Here is a 21,552-nt window from a genome sequence, read left to right on the forward strand (position 1 = left end):
TTCAGTGACTAATTCTCCCACGCTGTGATTCAGAATTGCATGCATGCGTGTTAGCCTATGACAGATAATGCTCATCAGCCCATTCTGATGCTTATTTGTATAGTGTACCTAATTATCTGTTTGTTCAGTTACCATCATTTGGGCCTTTAGCCCATTTGGGGAAAAATTAAATAAAGCACAGAATTTACTTTACTATATCCAACAGACACAATTTTGTTGTGCTAGTAAATCCTAATGTGGGTTTAACCATTGGTGAAATAAATCAGTAAACTTTCAGGTCCATAAAGCAGTTAGATAGCAGAATTGTTGATCCGGTTGATACTTGAGGACTTTTTTCTGAATATATAAAGTATGTATAATTTAATTTATAGCTATATAATATTTATTTACTGATATATGCACATATAATAGTAAAAGAAAAATGGTTTAAATAGCATTTCTTGTTTCCTGATAAAACTAAACCATAATAAATATTAATATTTATCAATATTAATCATTCACATGTGGGTTCTTGTTAGTACTGGACATGCTGACGTGCTTTGCAAGCATGAGCTGATTTATTCTTCATAGCACCTTCCACATCCTTGAGAGGTGGGTGCAGTTCACCTATTTTTAGTCGAGGCAATAGGTAGTTGCTTTTTGTTTGCTCTTTTGTTTATATCTCTGTTTTATGGATGAATACAATGAGGCTTAGAATTTTCAGAGATTTTCTCACGGCTTTGTGGCTTGGAAGTGATACAGTTGGAATTCAAACTCTAATACCAAAGCACAGGTGCTCTTATACCCATCAGCAGAAGATGAAAGAGGTTTTCATTCCCACCTTATAGGTGGTGAGATGATGGAGCTGGGACTTGATTCCAGCTCTTTCTCACTCCAGAGCCTGTGTTGTTTGATACTCTGAACCACAAATTCCCCATTGTCGGGATTGTATGAGAAATGGCAGAGTGGCTAACTTATTAAACATGTGTGTGATAGTTAACAGACTGAAATTTCATCTGCATCTTATCCTCAGTACAACTTGATGAAGAGGTCAAGTAATATGTAACCCAAAACACTAACTACTCTCTATACTGCATGCGTCTCAAACTTGATTGACTGCACATCGGAATTACCTGGAGGACAGGTTAAAACTGCAGATTGCTGGACCACAGCCACAGAGGGTCTGATTCAGTATGAGTCTCGAGGTGGGGCCTGAGAATGTGCATTTATAACAGGTTCCCAAGTGAGGCTGATGTTGCTTGTCTGGAGACTCCACTGCCAGAACTTCCTGCTAAGGAAACATTATTCACCCATGAACAAGATTCGGTCACGAGATGATGTCGGCACCTATTCTCGCTGCTTCCAAGGCCCTGTCCATCACCCATATCCACTTCTGATGACTTTTCTCAGTGGTCACATCCTACATAGACTGGAATTAAGCAGGCAGCAGACTGAACTCTGCTCTTTTTCTTTACATAGTCATTGATTGTGACTTGAGGATAGTCTTTTGGACCATGAGGCTTAGTTATGCTTTCCTAGTTTATCTTCTCACTTCATTTAGTGCTTTCCTTATTTTCCATCTCATTTTCTCCCACCCACCCATGCCCCTGCAATTCCACACTGTGAATGGCAGCAAATGTCTATGTTCCTCCTTCTCTAATCAAATGGAAGATGACATTGATAAGGGTGATGATGATGAAATGTTAATAAAAAGGGTGGTAACTAGTCTGATGAGTTTCCAAATTTCCCTTCTCATTGCTTCTCAAATGTGCAGAGAAAATATGATTTATTTGATATGTACACTACAGTGTTCAATCCGGTTTAAACTTGTTGATTTCACCGTTTAAACTTCCGTAGTACTAAGGCTGTGTTAGGAGCTCACACTTCCAGCTTCCTCTTGCCTCTGTTTCTCATTCTAAGATTAAAGGGCTGATTCTGAGCAGCATGGAATGGTGTGCAGAGAGAGTGTGATTCAAGAGAGATGGAAGGAGGAGGCTTGCCTTTTATCGTCTAGTCTCAGTCTGCTCTCTTGCTGTGGCTAGTAGAAGCATCTCACTGTACTACATTGAGTCTCTCAGGGAAGCCCTCAACTAGATCCTCCTCTGCATGGGATTCAGTCAATACCACAAGGGAATGAACCTAAATGACTCCAAAATGCTGGATCTCAGGACCTTCCTGAGGCTTCCATGCCTCTAGCAGCTTGCTGTGGCCATGCATCTATCTGACTGGGGCTGGAAGCCCTCTGAGGATTATTGCTCTCCAGCCTCCTCGTTAGGGAGTGTCCACAGCATTACCCTCATTTATACAACATACCTTCCCCCACCTCTCTTAGAGGGAGCCCAGCAAGGGAAAACCTGGATCCAATCTGGCTGCTGCTTCCTTGGGCCTCCCTTTCCCCTTGTCTTCATTCCACTAAGATGGGCTTTCCATGTCCTCTCCCTACCCCTTCCCTCCTGTCTATACTTCCATTATATCCAGTTCCAGGGTCTGACTTGCTGACTGGGCCCTTGATTTGTGGAAGGAGGGAAGATATTTAGAGAGTCCCTTTCCAAGACAATAGCTTGGCTTACAAGGCCATCATCATGCTACACATTTCTACTTCTGAATATTAGGAGATAAATACTGCTTTGTTATTTCCTTTTGTGTTCCTTCTGTGACATTTCCTTTTCTAAGCTAACTCTTCTCTCCCTCTCAGTTGTATTAGTTGGCAACCCTGCCCTCACCAGGGAAATGTTTCCAGAAGCAAGGGAGAAGAGAAGAGCATATTAATATTACTTGAACTATTAATGCTAAAGTTTATTGGGTGTTCACCAGGTATGCTGGGTTTATCTTAAGTGCTGTGTCTGGAGTATTTTATTTAGTCCTTGCAACCATCCTGTAAAGCAGGAGTTGTTTTTTTCCCCCCATTTTATTTTATTTTATTTTTTAACTTTTTTATTATATAGTATAACATATACACAAAGCAAAGAAATAAAAAAGCAATAGTTTTCAAAGCATTCTTCAGCAGGTGGTTGCAGGACAAATCCCAGAGTTTGTCATGGGCTACCATATGATCCTCTCTGATTTTTCCTTCTAGCAGCTCCAGGATATAGGAGGCTAGAGGGCTTAAATATTTTTTTTACCATCACAATCGACTTTTCTTCTTTCTTTTTTTTTGTGAAAAAATAACATATATACAAAAAAAATTATACATTTCTGAGCACAGCACCACAATTAGTTGTAGAACATATTTCAGAGTTTGACATGGGTTACAGTTTCACAATTTGAGGTTTTTACTTCAAGCTCCTCTAAAATACTGGAGACAAAAAGAAATATCAATTTAATGATTCAGCATTCGTATTTATTTGTTAAGTCCTATCTTCTATGTATAATTCCATCATTTCCATACCTCTCTTGAGGGATGTTTGGGCTATGGCAATTCTAAATTTTTGATATTGGAAGGATCTGTCACTAATATGGGGTAGGGAGATGGAACTATCTGATGTTCTGGAGAGGCTGGGCTAGGTTTCAGGACTTCTCTGGACCAGGGACCCATCTGGAAATTGTAGATTTATGGAAAGTTACTCTAGTGCCTGAAACCCTTGTGGAATCTTATATATTGCCCTAGGTGTTCTTTAGGATTGACTGGAATTGTCCTGGTTGGGGGTTGCCAGGTTATGATAGATAGCAAGGTCTACTTGAAGCTTGCGTAACAGCAACCTCCAGAGTAGCCTCTTGACTCTATTTAAACTCTCTCTGCCACTGATACTTTATTAATTACATTTTCCCCCCTTTTGGTCAGGATGAAATTGTTGATCCCATGGTGCCAGGTCTGGATTCATTGCTGGGAGTCATCTCCCATGTCGCCAGGGAAACTTTGACCCCTGAAAGTCACATCCCACCAAGGGGGGAGGGCAGTGATTTCACTTGCAAAGTTGGGCTTCCAGAGACTGAGGCCACAATTTGAGCAATAACAGAGGTCCTCCAGAAGTAACCCTTAGGCATGCCTATAGGTAGTCTAAGCTTCTCCACTACCTACATAACCTTCATAAGAATAAGCCTCATAATCGAGGGTATGGCATGGCCTACATGATTTGGTGTTCCTAAGGTTTGACGCAGTATCAGAGGATTCTCTGATGGTTAAGATTTAATAGTTCCATAGTCTTTAGTTCCAATAGTCCCCTCCCTCAGGGGACTTTGGCAATACTTTTTGATTATCTCCTTAATATACTCTAGGATGTTTCCAGGCATTACAATAATCTATACAGGATTAAAGGGCCTCTTTCTTATTCTGTGCTCCCTGTGTTTCAGTTGTTCAAATGAGCTATACAGATAGGTTGAATTAGATTATGCACTACAGAAAATTTCAGTTCCAGATCAAATAAACCTTTCTTCCATTGGTCTCAAAGAGTATGTGTGGTTCTAAAATATAGACACTGTCTTTCTTACCCCTATGTTCTGAATTACTTTAACCCCAATCTGTTTGGCTTCATTCTTATCTTTAAATATCAGGTTATATATATAAAACAGCTTCTTGAAATCCAGAAATATTAATCACCACTCTGAACTTAATGTGTTTGCTCTAAAAGCTTACAATCTAGGCTCCTGTTTTCTTATAAGCATTTTCTAAAGGTGACCATACCATTGGTTTTTTTTGTTTGTTTGTTTCTGGCTTATTTTCTCTCACCAAGTGTCTCACCAATGTATTCATTCACATCGTTGCATGCCTCACAACTTTGTTCCTTTTTTTTTTTTTTTTTTTTAAAAGAGAGAGGAAGGAAAGGAAGGAAAGAAAGACAGAGAAGGAAGGAAGGATGGAAGGAAGGGAAACATCTTTATTTTTATTATATTTTGTTTGTTCGCTTGTTTTTTTACATGGACTGGGGCCGGGAATCGAACCGGGGTCCTCCGGCATGGCAGGCAAGCACTCTTGCCCGCTGAGCCACCGCGGCCCGCCCACTTTGTTCCTTTTTATAGCAGCATAACCTTCATTCAGAAAGTGAATTCATAACACCATCCTTCACGAATGTACTTCTCTATCAGTGCATCCTTCAGCCACCTGCATTCATCAGGCATCATGGAGAAGGCCCAGAGTCTGCAGTCCATCAACATTCTCAATTTAGATAATTTCATTGTTCCCAAGAGAAAGAAAACAAATAAACAAACCCTCGCCGAATAGGAATTTTAAACCTCCTCTTAACTCTTGCCCCTCACCCCATTATTTACCTCTGCTGTTGCTGTGGTAGTGCTGATGGTTTCCTTTTGAACATAGCTCATAGCATGCAACAGCAGTTTCCCCCCTGTACCCTGGACTTAAACACTATACAGGAATTATATCTTTGAAGTAATTCTTATGAGAACTAATTTATATTTCTAGTGTGAATCAATGAGACCTGTAGGTCTATATAATCCCTTTCAATCTTGTTCATCTTCAATATGGTAATATTACTTCTAGACCTGCTGGAGAATTACCTTTGCTCCTATCTATTCCCTTACATTGGGGTTTAGCCTCATTAGCTAATCATTGACCCATCTCTAGTTTCTACATATCTCTAAGTCCCCTATATTCTGTATTATAAGCCTCTGATTATACCTTTAGGCTGGTCACAATAGTGAGATCATACAGTTTCTACCCTGTATAGGTGTCTGGCTAATTTTGCTCAGCATTATGAGCCTCAAGGCTCATCCATTTTGTCATGCGCTTCATAATGTCATTTTGTCATATGCTGCATAATCCATGCCCAATTATTGAAAAGACTGTTTTGTCCCAGTTAAGAGGATTTGGAGGCCTTGTCAAAATCAGTTGATCACAGATTTGGTGGTCTATTTCTGCACTCTTAATTTGTTTCCATTGGTCAATGCTTCTGTTTTTGTACCAGTACAATGCTGTTTTGACTACTGTAACTTTAGAATAGGTTTTAAAGTCAGGGAGTATTAATCCTCCCACTTCATTCTTCTCTTTCAGGATGCTTGTAGCTGTTCGGGGTCTCTTTCCCTTCCAGATGAAGTTGGTAGTTAGTTTTTCCAAATATTCAAAATAGGTTGTTGGAATTTTGATTGGTACTGTGTTGAATACCTAGATTAGTTTGGGGAGAATTGACATCTTAACTATATTTAGCCTTCCTATCCATGAGCAGGAAATACCTTTCCACCTATTTAGATCTCTTTTGATTTCTTTTAGTAATGTTATGTAGTTTTCTGTGTACAAGTCCTTTGCATCCCTAGTTAAGGTCATTCCTAAGTATTTGATTCTTTTGTTGCTATTTTAAATGGAATTTTTCCTTAACTGACTCCTCAGCTAGGTCGTTGTTTGTACATAGAAATGTTACTGATTTTGCACATTAATTTTATATCCCACCACCTTGCTGAATCTGTTTGTTAGCTCAAGTAACTTTGCTGTAGATTTCTCAGGATCTTTCAGGTGTAGTATCATATCATCTGCAAATAATGAGATTATGATTCGGATGACTTTTATTTCTTTATCCTGCCTGATTGCTCTAGCTAGAACTTCTAGCACAATGTTGAACAATATGGTGGCAGTGGGCATCCTTGTCTTGTACCTAATCTTAGGGGGAGGCTTTCAGTCTCCCTCCATTGGGTATGATGCTGGCTGTCAGTCTTTTAATATATTCCCTTTATCAATTTGCTTTGGGGTGGTTTGCTTTGATTCCTATGTTTTGGAGTATTTTTATCAGAAAAGGATGCTGAATTTTGTCGAATGCTTTTTCAGCATCAATCGAGATGATCATGTCATTTTTTCCCTTTCAATTTGTTTTAATATGCTGTTTTACATTGCTTGATTTTCTTGTGTTAAACCATCCTTGCATTCCTGGTATAAATCCTACTTGGTCATGGTGAATAATTCTTTTAATGTGCTGTTGGATTCAATTTGCTAATATTTTATTGAGAATTTTGCATCTGTGTCTATTAGGGAGATTGGCCTATAGTTTTCCTTTCTTACAGCACCTTTCCCCAGTTTTGGTATTAAAATTATATTAGATTCATAAAAAGAGTTAGGTAGAATTCCTTTTTCCTCAATTTTTTTGAAAAGTTTGAGCAGAATTGGTGTTAGTTTTTTCTGGAATGTTTGATAAAATTCCCCTGTGAAACCATCTGGCCCTGGGCTTCCTTTTATTTCTTCAGGGTCTGTGGTAACACACCCCTTCTCATTTCTGATTTCGTTTATTTGCATCCTCTTTCTTTTTTCTTTGTCAGTCTTGCTAGTGACCATCAATTTTATTGATTTTCTCAAAGAACCAACTTTTGGTTTTATTGATTCTTTTATTGTTCTTTTGTTCTCCTATTCATTTATCTCTGCTTTAATTTTTGTTATTTCTCTTCTTCCATTTTCTTTGGAATAGTTTGCTGTTCTTTCTCAAATTCCTCCAGGTTTGCTGTTAAATCTTCATTTTTTGCTCTTTCTTGTTTTTTAATATACTCATTTAAGGCAATAAATTTCCCTCTCAGCACAGCCTTTGCCACATCCCATAAATTCTGATAAATGTATTCTCATTTTCATTCATCTCCAGATATCTACTGATTTCTCTAGCAATTTCATCTTTGACCCACTGGTTGTTTAAGAGTGTGATATTTAATCTCCGTATATTTGTGAATGTTCTTGTTCTTTGGTGGTTATTGAGATCCAGCTTCATTCCATTGTGATCAGAGAAAGTGCTTTGAATAATTTCAATATTTTTATATTTATGAAGACCTGTTTTGTGCCCCAGCATATGATCTATCCTGGAGAATGTTCCATGAGCACTAGAGAAGAATGTATATCCTTGTGCTTTGGGGTGCAATGACCTATATATGTCTGTTAGGTCTAATTCATTTATCAAGTTATTTAACTTCTCTATTTCCTTGTTGATCTTCTGTCTGGTTGTTCTATCTATGGAAGAGAGTGGTGTATTGAAGTCTCCTACTATTATTGTTGAAAAATCTATCATTCCCTTCAGTTTTACCAGTGTCTGTCTCATGTACTGCGGAGCTCCTTGATTTGGAACATAAACATTTATGGTTGTTATATCTTCTTGGTGAATTGACTCTTTAATTAGTATATAGTGTCCTTCTTTGTCTCTTATGATGTCTTTACATTTAAAATCTATTTTGTCTGATATTAGTATAGCTACTCCTGCTTTCTTTTGGTTACAACTTGCATGGAAAATCTTTTTCCACCCCTTTCTTTTCTATCTATTTATATCCTGTGTCTAAGATAAGTCTCTTGTAAGCAGCATACAGCTGGATTATGTTTCTTCATCCGTTCTGCCAATCTGTATCTTTTAATTCATAAGTTTCATCTGTTAACAATCAAAGTTATTACTGGAAATGCATTTCTTGATTCCTCCATCTTATCTTTTTTCATTTTATTGGTTAGATCCATATATTCATATCCCTCTTTCTCTTTATATTCTTTAAATTGCCTTTAGTGGTACTTTTCAATTCTGTGCCATCCTCCAGACCTCCCTCTCCTGTCTTTTTTTTTTTTCAGTCAGCATATCTACATTTAGTATTTCTTGTAGGGCCGGTCTTTTGTTGACAATTCTTTTAGGACTTCTTTGTCTGTGAAAGCTTTAATCTCTCCCTCAGTTTTGAAGGACAATTTGGCTGGGTACAGAATTCTTGGCTGGAAGTCATTCTCTTTCAGGATCTTGAATATATCATACCACTGCCTTCTCGCCTCCAGGGTGATAGTTGAACAGTCTGAACTCAGTCTTCTTTGATTTCCCTTGTATGTAATAGATTGCTTTTCTTTTGTTGCTTTCAGGATTTTCTGTTTCTCTTCAACATTTGACAGACTGATTAGTATGTGCCTTAGGGAAGGCCTATTTGGATTTATTCTGTTTGGAGTTCTTCGGGCTTCTTTAGCTTTTGAATATTTATGTCCTTTATGAGGGTTGGGAATTTTTCCCCCATTAGTTCCTTAACTACTCTTCCTAGCCCTTTACTCCTCTCTTCTCCTTCTGGGACAGCAATGATTCTTATATTTGCATGCTTTGTTTTGTCTATTATTTCCCTGAGTTCCCATTCAATTTTTTCCATCTTTTTTGCCATTGGCTGTTTTGAGTCTTCAAAGTCAATGTCTATATGACTTATTCTTTCTTCTGTCTCTTCAAATCTGGTGTTGTATGCCTCTAGTGTGTTCTCTATTTGTTCAACAGAGTCTTTAATCTCTGTGATATCTGCTATTTTTCTATTTATTCTTTCAAGTTCCTTTTTATGCTCTTCTACTTCTTCTTGATCTCCTTTATGTCATACGCCATCCCACTTATTTTATTAACTAGAGTTGTATGAAAATCTTTGTTTAGTTTTTCCAATGTCTGTGACTTCTTTTGTGTTTTTATTTGGTCATTAGAGCTATATCTCTCTGTATTGTGATATGCTTAGTGATCTTCTGCTGTCTTCATGGCATATAAATATCTTGATTTATTTACTTTGGGAGTTGCTTTTTTTTAGTAGTCTAAGGCCTTGTGTTTGTGGGATGGTTGTACAGCAGGAAGCAGGCACAGGATGAGTACTCAGTGCAGTGATTTGTTTCAGGGCAGGTATAGGCGCTGGTTGGGGATGTTATGCTGGTGCTTGTAAGCGTGGGGGCCCGGCATCCAGGGAGGATGTAGCTGTGTGGGTTCACCCATGTGAGGGGCATAACCGTAGTGTGCTTGGTCTAAGGCATGGGGCCCTTTACGAGCATGCGTAGAGCTGTGGCAGCAGGTTGGCATTCTGACTTCAGGATTGGGGGCAGATGTGCCCTGGCTGTGCAGGTCAGCACTTTCTCATAGCTGGAAAGTGTGGCTGAGGGCTGTGCACATGCGAGGTTCTGGAACTGCTATAAAGTGTGGTTCCCAGAGCTGAATGATGTGATTGGGGGCTCATGTGCATGCGTGGGTCTGGGAGTACCACAAATGGATGCTCAGAGTTCAGGTGGGTGGAGTGTAGCTTTGCAACACTATGGGTGGTGGGGGTAGATGTAGCCTAGGTATGGAGGTTAGTGCCCACAGCCTTTGTGACAACAACCTGCAGGGGTCAGGGACGGGGAGGTAGTGCTCAGGAGAGGTGCAGGAGAGGTGGGTTGGACTGCACTTGGGGTGGGGGTGGGCGGCAGATATGTGTACTGGGGGCATGTGGGGTGGGGGTTCCTGGAAGACGGGGAATGGGAGCGGGTAATGGGGTTTGGGTACGTCGGGTGTGGGGTGAGTCACAGGGCTATGCTGATGAGGGTAGTATGCCCAAGGAATGTGGCCTGGCTTAATTGCTAGTCCTGGGCTTCTGTCTGTGCACTCCTGCAGGCTCCGTGGCTCTGTGCCTCTGCACCAGTCTCCAGCTTTCTGCCTCTCAGTTCCTCGGCCTCTGCAACCAGGGCTGCTGCATGTGCTGTAGAAGGCTTTTCCAGGTCAGCCGCACTCCCAAACTGCCACCTCAGTTGCCCTCCTGCCCCTTCTCTAAGTTTTCTGTGGAGCAGGATAAGCCTGAACTAGTCTATTCAGCTGTCTTCCCAAAAGTCTTCCCCCCTAGTTTTATAGCTGGAGAAACTAAAGCAGGGGGACATTTAATCGTTTTCCTAAGGTTAGTAAGTGGTAAATCCTGATTCAAACAGAGCCAAGGGACTGTAGATTCTCCACTCTTATGCACTGCAGTCCACATGGAAGCTGACGGCAAGCTGTGGGACCCTGTTCAATAGAAGTCTGTACATTCACTTCATTATTTTCTTGCTTTTCTTGGTTACTTAATTCTTCTAATTCTCAGCCATTTAAAAAATGGTTTGCTTAGCAATGGGCCATACTTTCTCAGTGGGGATATTGCCCCTAAGGGGATAAAAATTAGTTCCAGGATGGGGGGCAAAATATTTTACTGGTTTTTTTTGTTTGTTTGTTTGCTGTATGACAGGGTCACATTTCATTCTTTCTGTGTGAGTATCCTGTTATTGTAGCAGCACTTGTTAGATTTTTGTTTGTTTGTTTGTTTTTGCTTATTTGTTTTTTGGGAAGTTCATAGACTGGGGATTAAACCTGGGTCTCCTACATGACAGGCAAGTATTCTACCACTGAACTATCCTTGCATACCCAAAGCATTTTACGTATAAAGCACAGATAGATGTATGGCATAGAGACAGACATATAGTATATCTATGGTATTATAATTTCATAGGGAGATATGATTAGGAAAAAAATGTTGTTAAGAAATCTCCATGGGGGAAATAATGAAAATAAGTTCGAGAAACACTGCCATAGGGACTGGAGAAGCTTTAATAAGATGCAAGAGCTCAATATTCAGCCTCTGTCTTTTTAAGAAGGAGCCCACCTTTAATCGCTGTGGACTGATGAGAAGAAAAGAAAAGCGGACTTAAAAAATGTGATTGATTTAGTCAGGCCAAGGGAGGCTGAGTCATGCACTGGGCTGCCTGAGGTGGAAGGACCCCTCGCTGTCAATGGTGGGCAGCTTGGGTCCTTTTAGCCAGCATAATGTGAACATGCCTGAATCAAGAGGACATTGGCTTTACCAGCCAGGATTATATTTGCGTTTTGAAAGGCAATTTAATCTCGACAAAATAACATCATCTGCCATGTTAAATTGATGCTGTTAATTTGAATTTTATGGGTTGTATTGTTTTTGCACTTAGTTATTTTCTTTTTGTTTTATTGTTGAATCAGAGCAAGAACATATGGAGTTTATTTCTTGTTTTCCATTTGTGCATCACTAAGTAACAATATAATAAAAATAATTTAAGCCTGTACTACATTGGTAGTGCACAATGTTTTTTGCCCCATTAAAGATTAGACTCTGTGCATTACCCCGGTTGGAGGAGTACTGCAATGGGCTCAGAGTCATAGAATATTTGAGCTGCCAGGTATCACTCAGTCCAAATAGTCCCCTCCTAGATGTGGAAATTTCACCTCCTGCAAAAGAAGTGAGTGCCCATGTTCAAAGAATTTGGGAGGACAACAGATCTAAGACCAAGCTGACGTACTTCTAACTCAGAAATTGCCCCACCATACTACCCACCTCCAAAGGTGAGCCATGGCAGATGGCACCCACAGCCAATGCACAAAGTCTGTCTGCACACAGGCTGATGGAGAGTTACTGCCTTATCATAGCTTGCTTGGAGGGAGGAGGAGCTGAAGTGGATGGAGATGATAGGAGCAATATCAAGCCTGTTGCCGAGCCAGACATCACAGAAACAGTGGGCAGTAGTGGGAGGAAGCAGTGGCCAGTTTTCTTCCTTGCTTAGATGATAGCACCCACAAGCTCAGATTGTTCAGTTACCTTAACAAAAGCAAACAAAACACTGAAGTTCTTTCAGTCTGGACCCATTTGTGCTTTTCTAGACAGCATGTTCAGACTGTAAGTTTGCTGAGTAGTCTACCACTGGACATGGAAGGCTGTTGGCAAAGTGTTTTTCAGTTCCTTTTAAAGTTTCTATCAGAACTTATGAAGTGGAAAGAGTTCATCCGTGTGATAGTTGGCCATTGTATTAGTCACCTATTGCTGCATAACAAATCTCCATAAATGTGGTGGCTTAAGATGACATACATGTATTTTCATATCGCTTCCTTTAGTCAGGAGTCAGGACACAGCTCACTGGGTCCTCTGCTCAGGATCTCACTAAGCTACCATGAAGCTGTTGGCCAAGATGGCAGTCCCATGTGAGGCTTGGGGTCCCTTCCGTGCTTATGTGGTTGTTGGCAGAATTCATTACCTTGCACCTGTAGATCTCATGGTGGCTTGCTTCTTCGAGGTTAGCAGCAGGGTGTCTCCTTCCTCCTCTAGACCTTTTAAAGGTTACCTAATTAAGGTCAGGCCCTCCAGGATAATCTCTCAGATTATCTTAAACTCAGTTTATTCAGGGTTTAATTATTTTGTAGCAAATTCTGTTGGCTAGATAGAAGTTGAAGGTTCTACCCACAGTCAAGAGAAGGAGATGACCTAAAGGCATGGGTATCAGGAATGGGAGCTTGTGGGGGCTGCCTTAGAATTCTGTCCATCCCAGTCCTTAAGCACTTCCCTTACTGGGCAGTGAGTGTGGTTCATATTTGTAGACTTCCAGGTGACATTTGGAGAATGTTCAGCAATACTTAAGTTGTATAAAATTATATTAAAATTTAGAAGAGTGGAAACTCAGCCCTCAATTGAGTTAAGAGTTTTCAGATCAGGGTTTGTTAGCCTCTGTACACTTGATGTTTTTGGCTGGATAATACTTCATTGTGGGGGAAGGGGGGACTCTCCTGTGCATTATAGGATGTTGAGCAATGTTCCTGGTCTCTCCCTGCAACGTGCCAGTAGCAAGCACTCCCCCAAACAGCTGCAACAAGTGAAAATGACACCAGATGTTACTGAGTGTCCCCTTGGGGGGAGGAGTAACCATGGTTCAGAACCACAGCCTCAGAAAGGTGAAGTGTTTTTAAAGAAAGGACCTACTGAAACAGAGACATTGTTTTTTAAGATGATGCAACTCTGGAACCAGCGGGCTCTTTTTTCCTCTGAAAATGCTTCCTTGTTAGATTTCCTTATTTGCTTTACTGAGAAATGTATAGTTTAGAGGTGCAAATAAAAAAAAAATAATGCGTTGATGTGTTTCCCGTGTGTACATTCTTCACATGAATGTCAAAATGAGATTAGATTATCATATTTGACTCTGTTTTATAATAATCTTGTCTGGGTTTATAGACAAGCCCTCTTGTAATAGAATTTTATTCTACTATAACATGGGTCAGCTATTTCCCCAAAAGATAGTTAATGCATAAGGCAAAAATCTGACTAAACCCCATTATTTGTATTAGAGATCCTTTCTCAGAGATTTGGCTTTGTATGGGACAGAGTAGAAAGTATGGTCCAGTTCTGAAATTAAAAAACTCAAAAACTGCTCATTTCTGTTTTCTCTAGGCAAAGGCAGCTCAAGCATCTCATCCGACGTGAGTTCAAGTACAGATCACACGCCGACCAAAGCACAGAAGAATGTGGCTACCAGTGAAGGTAGGCATCTGGTTTTCATTATCTCTAGCCTTCCCTGCACAACACTGGCTATTTTTGGAAGACAAATAAAATGTGTGGGGCTTAATTCTGTTCTACTGAGTGGGAGCATGTGAGATTCTTAAAAATGAGAAGGCAGAGGGGGTCTCCCGGGTTTCTTTTTTGTTGCACTGCTGCTAGTATCCATTACAGCTGATTTGATGGGATTTAAATCTCTCAAATCTAAGGCAAATGCTGGTACTTTGTGAAAATATGATAGGTTTACTTATGGGAAGCATTTATGATGTTATATATCTTATTTTTTTAACCTAGAAAAGAGTATGATTGTAAAGTCCTTATGGGGTAGTTCACAATTCATGCCTGGAATTAAGGATTCTGAAAATGGGAAGGCCATAGTGAAATATTTCCTCCAACTTGAATTAATCACCAAAATTTGGAAATAGAAGAGTTGTATTGTTTGATTATTTAGAGAATAAGTGGAAAGTTCTGCCTTTCAGGACAAAGATTGCTTGCTGGTATGCTTGGTGAGGAATTTAACTATATGTAGCAATGCATGTTGGAATTCAGTTCCTTCCTAATATTTGAGAAGCTTCGGGTTATTGTGCACTTGTTTGAGTGTGGAAATATTTGTTTCTTTAGTACTTATTCAGTGGAAAGTTGACCCAGGTATGGAATCAACAATTTCTATGTTTATGTTCCACACAATGAAATGACTTCCTTCTGAAGAGGAGTCCTTTTGGAACTCACTGTTGTGTGGGGTTCCAGTGTGAGAGGCCAATGACGTTTGTAGTAAAAGGCTCTATTTGGGATGCTGGCTTATTTTCATGACATTGCATAGTTCCTACTTTCCTGAAAGGTGCAGAGTATTGTGGAAGCACATTTTCCACCTTTATTCTGAAGCTGTATTGCTGCTGCTTGCAAAACTGGGAAGCTCACTCAGACAGACATGGCCTGATGTTGGTTATCTCAGTGGTTTGGTTTCTCTTGACTTGTGTTCCATTCATGCGTTGATGATGGTTTACCTTTAATAGTGGAAATCTTGTTTTAGGATTATTCTTTGATTTGGTGTGTTTCAGGTGGCATTGAATTACTTCTTTGGATTAATTATACCAAGGTTGATTTATAAATAGCTTTTACAACTGGATTACATTTTCTTGTGTTTAATGCCTGAGCACGTTTCGGTATAAATCACCAGTATAGTAAGGGAGATGGATTGGAGTGTTCTAGCGCAGTGAAGCATCGGGTAGCAATGCAGTTTTAATTTTCTGCCTGTTAATTCAAATATGGGCATTAGATCATTTTTTGAAATTCAGTTAAGGTAATATGCAAACCTGGTTAATTGATTCTAGACATTTTCTTTTAAAGCCTCCATTCTCATGAAACACAGTGGAAATCACTTCTGTTGAATTCGTTTGAGATCCTCTCGAATCACAAATCTGTCTTTTGCAAGATTGTCTCTTCTTTCCAGTATTTTTTACAGCCATTCCTGTCACAGTGATTTCTCTAATTTGAGTGGTTGTGAAAATAGAAAGTAAAAATATGTTAAATAATCCCTCTGATTTCCCTCTCTGGGTGTAAGCTCCTTTATTACTTCCTCTCCTTTTCAAACATAGAGAATACTAAACCATATGAGCTCCATTGTGGGGGTGAGGGATCTGTGGGAATTCATGCATTTTTAAATGTCTGCTTTTTTTTTTTTTCCCTCAAAAAACCCTGTAGGGACTTAACATTTTCATTTTATTTTGCCTTTCCTTGGGCGGATTCTTTTGGCCCAGGCCCAGCCAATGCTTTTTATGTTTTGTCAGAATGTATTTTTTTGTCATTCCGAGGGTAGCATTGGGAGAAAAAATGAGAAAATATGATGTTTATATGAAACAGAATTTTTAGCAACTAGGTCAAATTAGTATGGAATTTCTTCTCAGCTTTTAAATGAAAGAATTCTGTCCCTATTAAAGATGCTATATCCTTCCTTCTGTATCTGAAATGTAAAAAAATAAAGAAGTGCTAAATTTTGCTAAAAATAATTTGTAAAGACTATATGAATTTATATTGCTATTAAGATGCTTGAGATCAACAAAAAAAATTAAAATATTGCAAAATATGTTAGGTATGGATATCAGTTACATGAATGTACTTCTGGAATGTTTGCTGCATTGTTGGTCTCATATTATTAGGCTGCTGCTTGCAAAATGGAATCACAGTGGCCAGTGCTAATGTTTGCAGAGTGTAGACAGCAGGACTGTGGATCGTGCATCGGGATGAGTGGTTATAGAGTCAGATTCTCTGACCTTTAGGGTGAATTTATGCCATGAAATGGACATTTCCTCCTACTGGGAAATCCCTAGGTAACCACTGTACACAATATCCTGGCAAAGAAGCAGAAGGTGATTACCCGTTTCTTACAGAGCTACAGAGGACCACATTTTAAAATGCTCTTTCCCCTGTTTTTTAGACCTGTATTTAACCTTTGATGTTAAGAAAATATTGGGTGAGTGGTATAAGTGGCTTTCTGGAAGCTGTTTGATGATGGTTATTTTCTTGAGTTTCTTGATCCTTTTATATGTTGTCATCCCTGAATTCATCGAGATCACCTTCAAGAAATCCAAGCAGGATCCTTAGGATCAAAGATGAGTGGGATACTGATTTATAAAAAATGATATATATTGTGAAGGATAACATTCATTTTCCCTGTAGACTTTGCAAACCATGGCCATACCTTTTATAGCTGGCGTCAGAAGTATTTTGCAAGAACAGTAGTGTTGGAGATGGATGGGGAAGGCATTCAGTCAGTTTCCTCCTTGATTTGTGTATGTGTGTCCCCAACTGCTAAAAGGTCGTTAATCTAATGGTGCAGGTATTGTCCCTTTCCAAGAAACATGCAGACCACAGCTTTATGCAATGCAAGGTGGTAAACAAACTGAAGACTTGGGAGTAGAGAAAAGAAAAGGCCATGCATTTAACCTGAGGCTGGGGGTGGGAAGGGGGATTACTTGTAAATGGCAGGAGGGATTTTATTAGGGGGATGAAAATGTTCTGAACTTTGATTGTGGTGGCATTGCAAGACTCAGTAAATTTGACCAAAAATCAGTAAATTTTTTGCATTAAGAAAAGGGTGTCTGGGAACTGCTGCTGCCTGACCTTGAGAATTGTATTTAAATCATTACGAACTATTTTCAACTACCACCTCCTGACTCTGGGAGGAGAGCGTGAACAGTGGTTGAGAGAGCTCGTAAGGGGGTGAAGCACAGCTTCTGTGAAGTGCGGGGCTGCCAGGCTGGAAGCTTCACCCACAATGCTCTGAGTGAAGTCAAAATGAGTCCTGGGGCCAAAGTTTCCCACCTAGTCAGAATGTACTTATTGTAGTATCGATGCTTTCATAATATTTTGGAAGCCTTGAGAGATGATAGACCTACAGGTTTACCAAACATTATTTTTTCCTTAGCTTTTCCTGGATTGTCTCTAATGTTATCTCAGATTTTATATATTCCAGTACGCAGTCCTACTGGTTGAGGCATAGCATTTACTCACTCCAGCAAGTTTGTTTCTATGCTAATGACTGCTGTCTTTTCTGTCTTTTCAGTGTTCCAGCTAATCCATTCAAGGTCAGAAGGCTGTCCCTAAGGCATGGTGGGGACAGATGGTGATACAATGTAGTTTGCTGTCTCTAAGAGGATGGCATTTGTTGATGGGGTGGAGGGGTTCCTTTCCAGAGTCTCCCATAAAAGTTTTGTGCATCTAATTTTGTGACTCCAAGGCCAAACCCCTTTCGGGGAATTGGCAGCCAGTGGTGGTTTTCTCCCTGATAAGTGGTATATGCTTTCTTAAAGCCTATTATATTTCTTGTGACAGTTTAAGTTCCTGATTTCCTGACACTGCAGGGGGTTTGGGTTCAAGTGTAGAAGGCTGGAAACTTTCCATTTTCTTTTCCAACAAAATCAGCATTCCAACATCATAAGACACAGCTTAATTTTTTCCAGTTGTGTTGCTATTCTTTCTCTTCTACTTTTTTCCAGTCCTTTTCATCCGTAGAGTGTTCTGTCCTGAAATGGAAAGATTGGCCTTTGACCTCCAGCTGTGAAAGTCACATCCAGTTCATAGCTGGACCAGAGCACACAATAGGTAGCCTTGAGCAAGCAGAATCTATTAGATTATATTAGGTCATGGAGAAGATCCCTAGAAATAGCAGATTGAGCTTTACCGAACTATGGCTTTAAGGGGGCGGCAACTCCACATCTCGGCCCTCTTTGGAGCTGGGGAGGTGAAGCAGTTAGTTCAAAGGTCAAGTTTAATTGGCTTATGAAGAGTCCATTTCATTCAGCTCCTGTTTAAACATATTCAAGATCAGATTTTGAACTCACTGGTATGACAATTTATAGATGTGATAGATGATTTCTAAACAAGGGTTATCAAACCAGACAACCATGAAACCATAGGGTCTTAACTACAAAGCGCATTGGCAGTTTCCTTATCTAAAACACTTGTTTTACAGGGAAATACCTGTAGCACAGGGAAATGAGATTTGCTCAATATTACACACTTTACATATTGTTGCACAGGGGCTCAATACCCCATTGTTCTGGTAAGAGATAGTCAAGTTAGAAAAAGAAGCATTGCTTTTAAAATAGCTATTGCCTTGTGAACACAAAGCGATTTAATTTTCTTTTGCATACCTGATTTCTATCTGCCTGTTTTGAGTTGGTTACAGATCTGAAGCAAGCTTCTTAGAAGAGCTTGAGAAAGCTTTTTGAACCAAAATAGATCATGATTGTCAGGGGTTGAAGAGAATCTGCTGCAAATCGTCAAAAGATGACCTACACGAGCAGGTCCGCTTATTACCTGGAGATGTAAGCAGATATCTTTAAGTCAGCTCACAATTTAAAAATAGCCTGTCACTGGATTATTTTAATACTACTTTCTGAAATCACCTGTTTAATTAGCTCCCTGAAAGTAGATCATTTTTAAGGGTTTCCCTTGAGGCACATGAAAGGAGTTGACTTGTGCAGAATCTGTGGTGATATTCTTTCCACGGAACCTCAAATCGCCAGTCTATTTATTTAACCCTGAGTTTTCATGTTTTCAGTGCCCAAAATTAGATCAATTCTCATTAGAGTTAGTTTGAAAATGCCCAAGCATCTGGCTTTGTTTTTATTCTGTCTTCCTTATATTATTTTCCTTCTACCTCTTCCTGAGTGTGCTCCTCCAACAAAATTCAAATGAATCACCCAGCAATGTACATATGATACTTTTAACTCAAGGCAGATTCCATTTCCCAAAAGCCTTTGTAGATATATTTGACCATTCAACAAATTCAATGAACATTTTGGGGGCACTTGTAATTTCAGGCTCTCACCAATGCTTTCATGGGCGGTTTTGCATTCACCTTTGTCTCATCATTACAGTTCTATTGAGAAGTAGACATAAATGTTTTCATTTGGCACATGGCAACACTCAGACTCAGAAAGAGTAAGTCCACCCCTAAGTCATAAAACCACCAAATGGCAAAGATGAGCTGTGAGCCCTGATGTGCTGACCAAGATATGTTCTTAATGCTTGTTTTATAATTGGCACACGATGCTATTGAAAAGTTCATCCTAATCATTTTATACATTTGTGTCAAAGGATACTTTAAAAGTACTTTTTTCAAATGTCAACTTATAAAAGTGTCTAGATTGTCAATATTGTACTTAGAAACACTTTAGTCATTCATGTGTAGTCTAGAAATAAACTTTAAATCATTAGTTATAAAAGAAAAAGTCAGTAATCCAAGCTGCTTTTACACTGCAATGCTGAAGGGTTGGTTTGCAGTTGCCGTAAGCCATGTCTTTAGCAGACTGCACCAGACAGCCTTGATGTCTGCAGTGGAATTGAAGTTAATCATGATATGGGGTTTATAGTGTTAGTGTGTTTGGTGTGAAAGTACAGCAAAGTTATATTACTTGTTTTCCCTTTAAAACTAAGCCATTGAATTATCCTTTAGTTGGAAATGTATGTAAATGGAGGATATTGATCTCTGAGCATGTTCATTGGAAATGTACCTTGAAGCAGGCTATTACAGGTGAATGAAAATCTATCACACAAGAAAAAATAGGGTCAAAAAACATATAACATGGGAAAAGAAATAAAAGGTAAAAAGGAAAAGACAGAAAAAGAAAATGACACTGAAAAAATCTCTTTGAAATAATTATAAAATGAAATCCGACCCAATTTGGAAGGTTTGAAGATGGGGTTAGGGGTAAGGATATATCCTGAAATCAGAAATGTGGTATATTATGAGATTTTATTTTGTGTATGTGGAAGTCAAAGACTGATTGCTATAAAGATTTGTTTTGCCCTTAAAAATTAAGTTTTAAACTTAGCTATGTCTGCAAATGTCTAGATCATTTAGGAAAGCTTTGCAAGCTTAGCCCTGGAAGCTTAATGTGTTTTGGTAATTAAATGAGCAATTCACTGCTTCCTGAGCAAGTTTCTTTTATTGTTTAAGCTACTGCCTAATTGGAAGTTAGGTAACTTTTGAAAAACTGCACCAATTACATCTGGAGACTTCAGCATGTTGTAGATTCAGTGTGCCCAATTTAATAAAGAAGTGCATATATGCATTCGAGGATTGTTTTAAGCAGCGGAAAGCTCATAGGCTTGGTATTCAAAAAATTGGTATGTAAGCCTAGAAATGTACAATGAAAAATCCTTAATACCATCTCATACGCAAAAACTGAGTTTAATTTCTTGAGCGAATTATCTTCCAAGGTAGATCATACAGAATGGCCAAAATGTCACATAATAGTCTCAGAAGGAAATTAGATTTCTGTGTGTAATTTGTTTTAGAACATCTTAAAGTAAAGCCTAATTGAGGTTATTCAGAGACTCTTCATGCTTTCGTATAAATGAGGGAGCAAAGAAAAATCAGATCTTCAATATTCAGTCCAGTCTCCAAGAATTATTCTGTTTATTTCTTTCAGTTAATCTTTTGTCATTTGCAAGAAAGCACTAAAAAAATTTCTAGTTTCAACCATAGACATCCTTCTTCATCTAATTACAGCTAAGTATATTTGTAATGAGAGCTTGGATCATTCTGAAGGTATCTTGTCAGTAATTTAATTCAATGGGACTTTATTAAAGTATGTAGTCTAAGTTCAAAACGTTTGTTTAGGTACTTGATACAAAATGTCTGTTAATCGGGAGGTCTAACCTCACAGTACAGAGGATTCTATCCTCAGATTTACTTTCTTCTCCTTCAACAGTTGTGTTAGTCAGCGTTCTCTAGAGGATCAGAAACAGCAGGAGATTTATGAAGATGTCTCACACAACTGTGGAAAGGATGAGTCCAAAATCCGCAGGGTAGATTGTGAAGCTGGCAGCTGCAAAGAAGGGTCAGAAAAAACTCCACAGGAGAGGCTCTCTGGCTAAAGAAGCAGTGAAAATGTCTCTCTTCTTCCTTTAAAGCTTTCCACTGATTGGATTATCTCGTTGTGGGAGATGCACCTGAGTTGATCACGGATGTAGTCAGCCACAGATTCATTTAACTGACTGATGATTTAATACACCAGCCTTCTGGTTTATCAACCAGCTATGAAATATCCTTGCAGTAATGGTTAGGCCTGACCAGACAACTGGGAATCATCATTTGGTCAAGTT

At 39.2% G+C, this 21,552-nt stretch overlaps 1 protein-coding gene across 2 annotated transcripts in view; it reads left to right on the forward strand.

The window, feature by feature from the left end:
- FBXL7 (F-box and leucine rich repeat protein 7) overlaps positions 1-21,552 on the forward strand; it is a 449,123-nt gene that overhangs the window by 116,123 nt on the left and 311,448 nt on the right. For both annotated transcript variants that reach the window (XM_077116874.1, XM_077116875.1), the window contains exon 2: positions 13,834-13,923. In XM_077116874.1, the coding sequence (XP_076972989.1) occupies positions 13,834-13,923 (90 nt within the window). The remainder of the gene's footprint in view (positions 1-13,833; positions 13,924-21,552) is intronic.

The sequence above is a fragment of the Tamandua tetradactyla genome, chromosome 9 (assembly GCF_023851605.1).
Source record: "Tamandua tetradactyla isolate mTamTet1 chromosome 9, mTamTet1.pri, whole genome shotgun sequence".
NCBI lineage: Eukaryota > Metazoa > Chordata > Mammalia > Pilosa > Myrmecophagidae > Tamandua > Tamandua tetradactyla.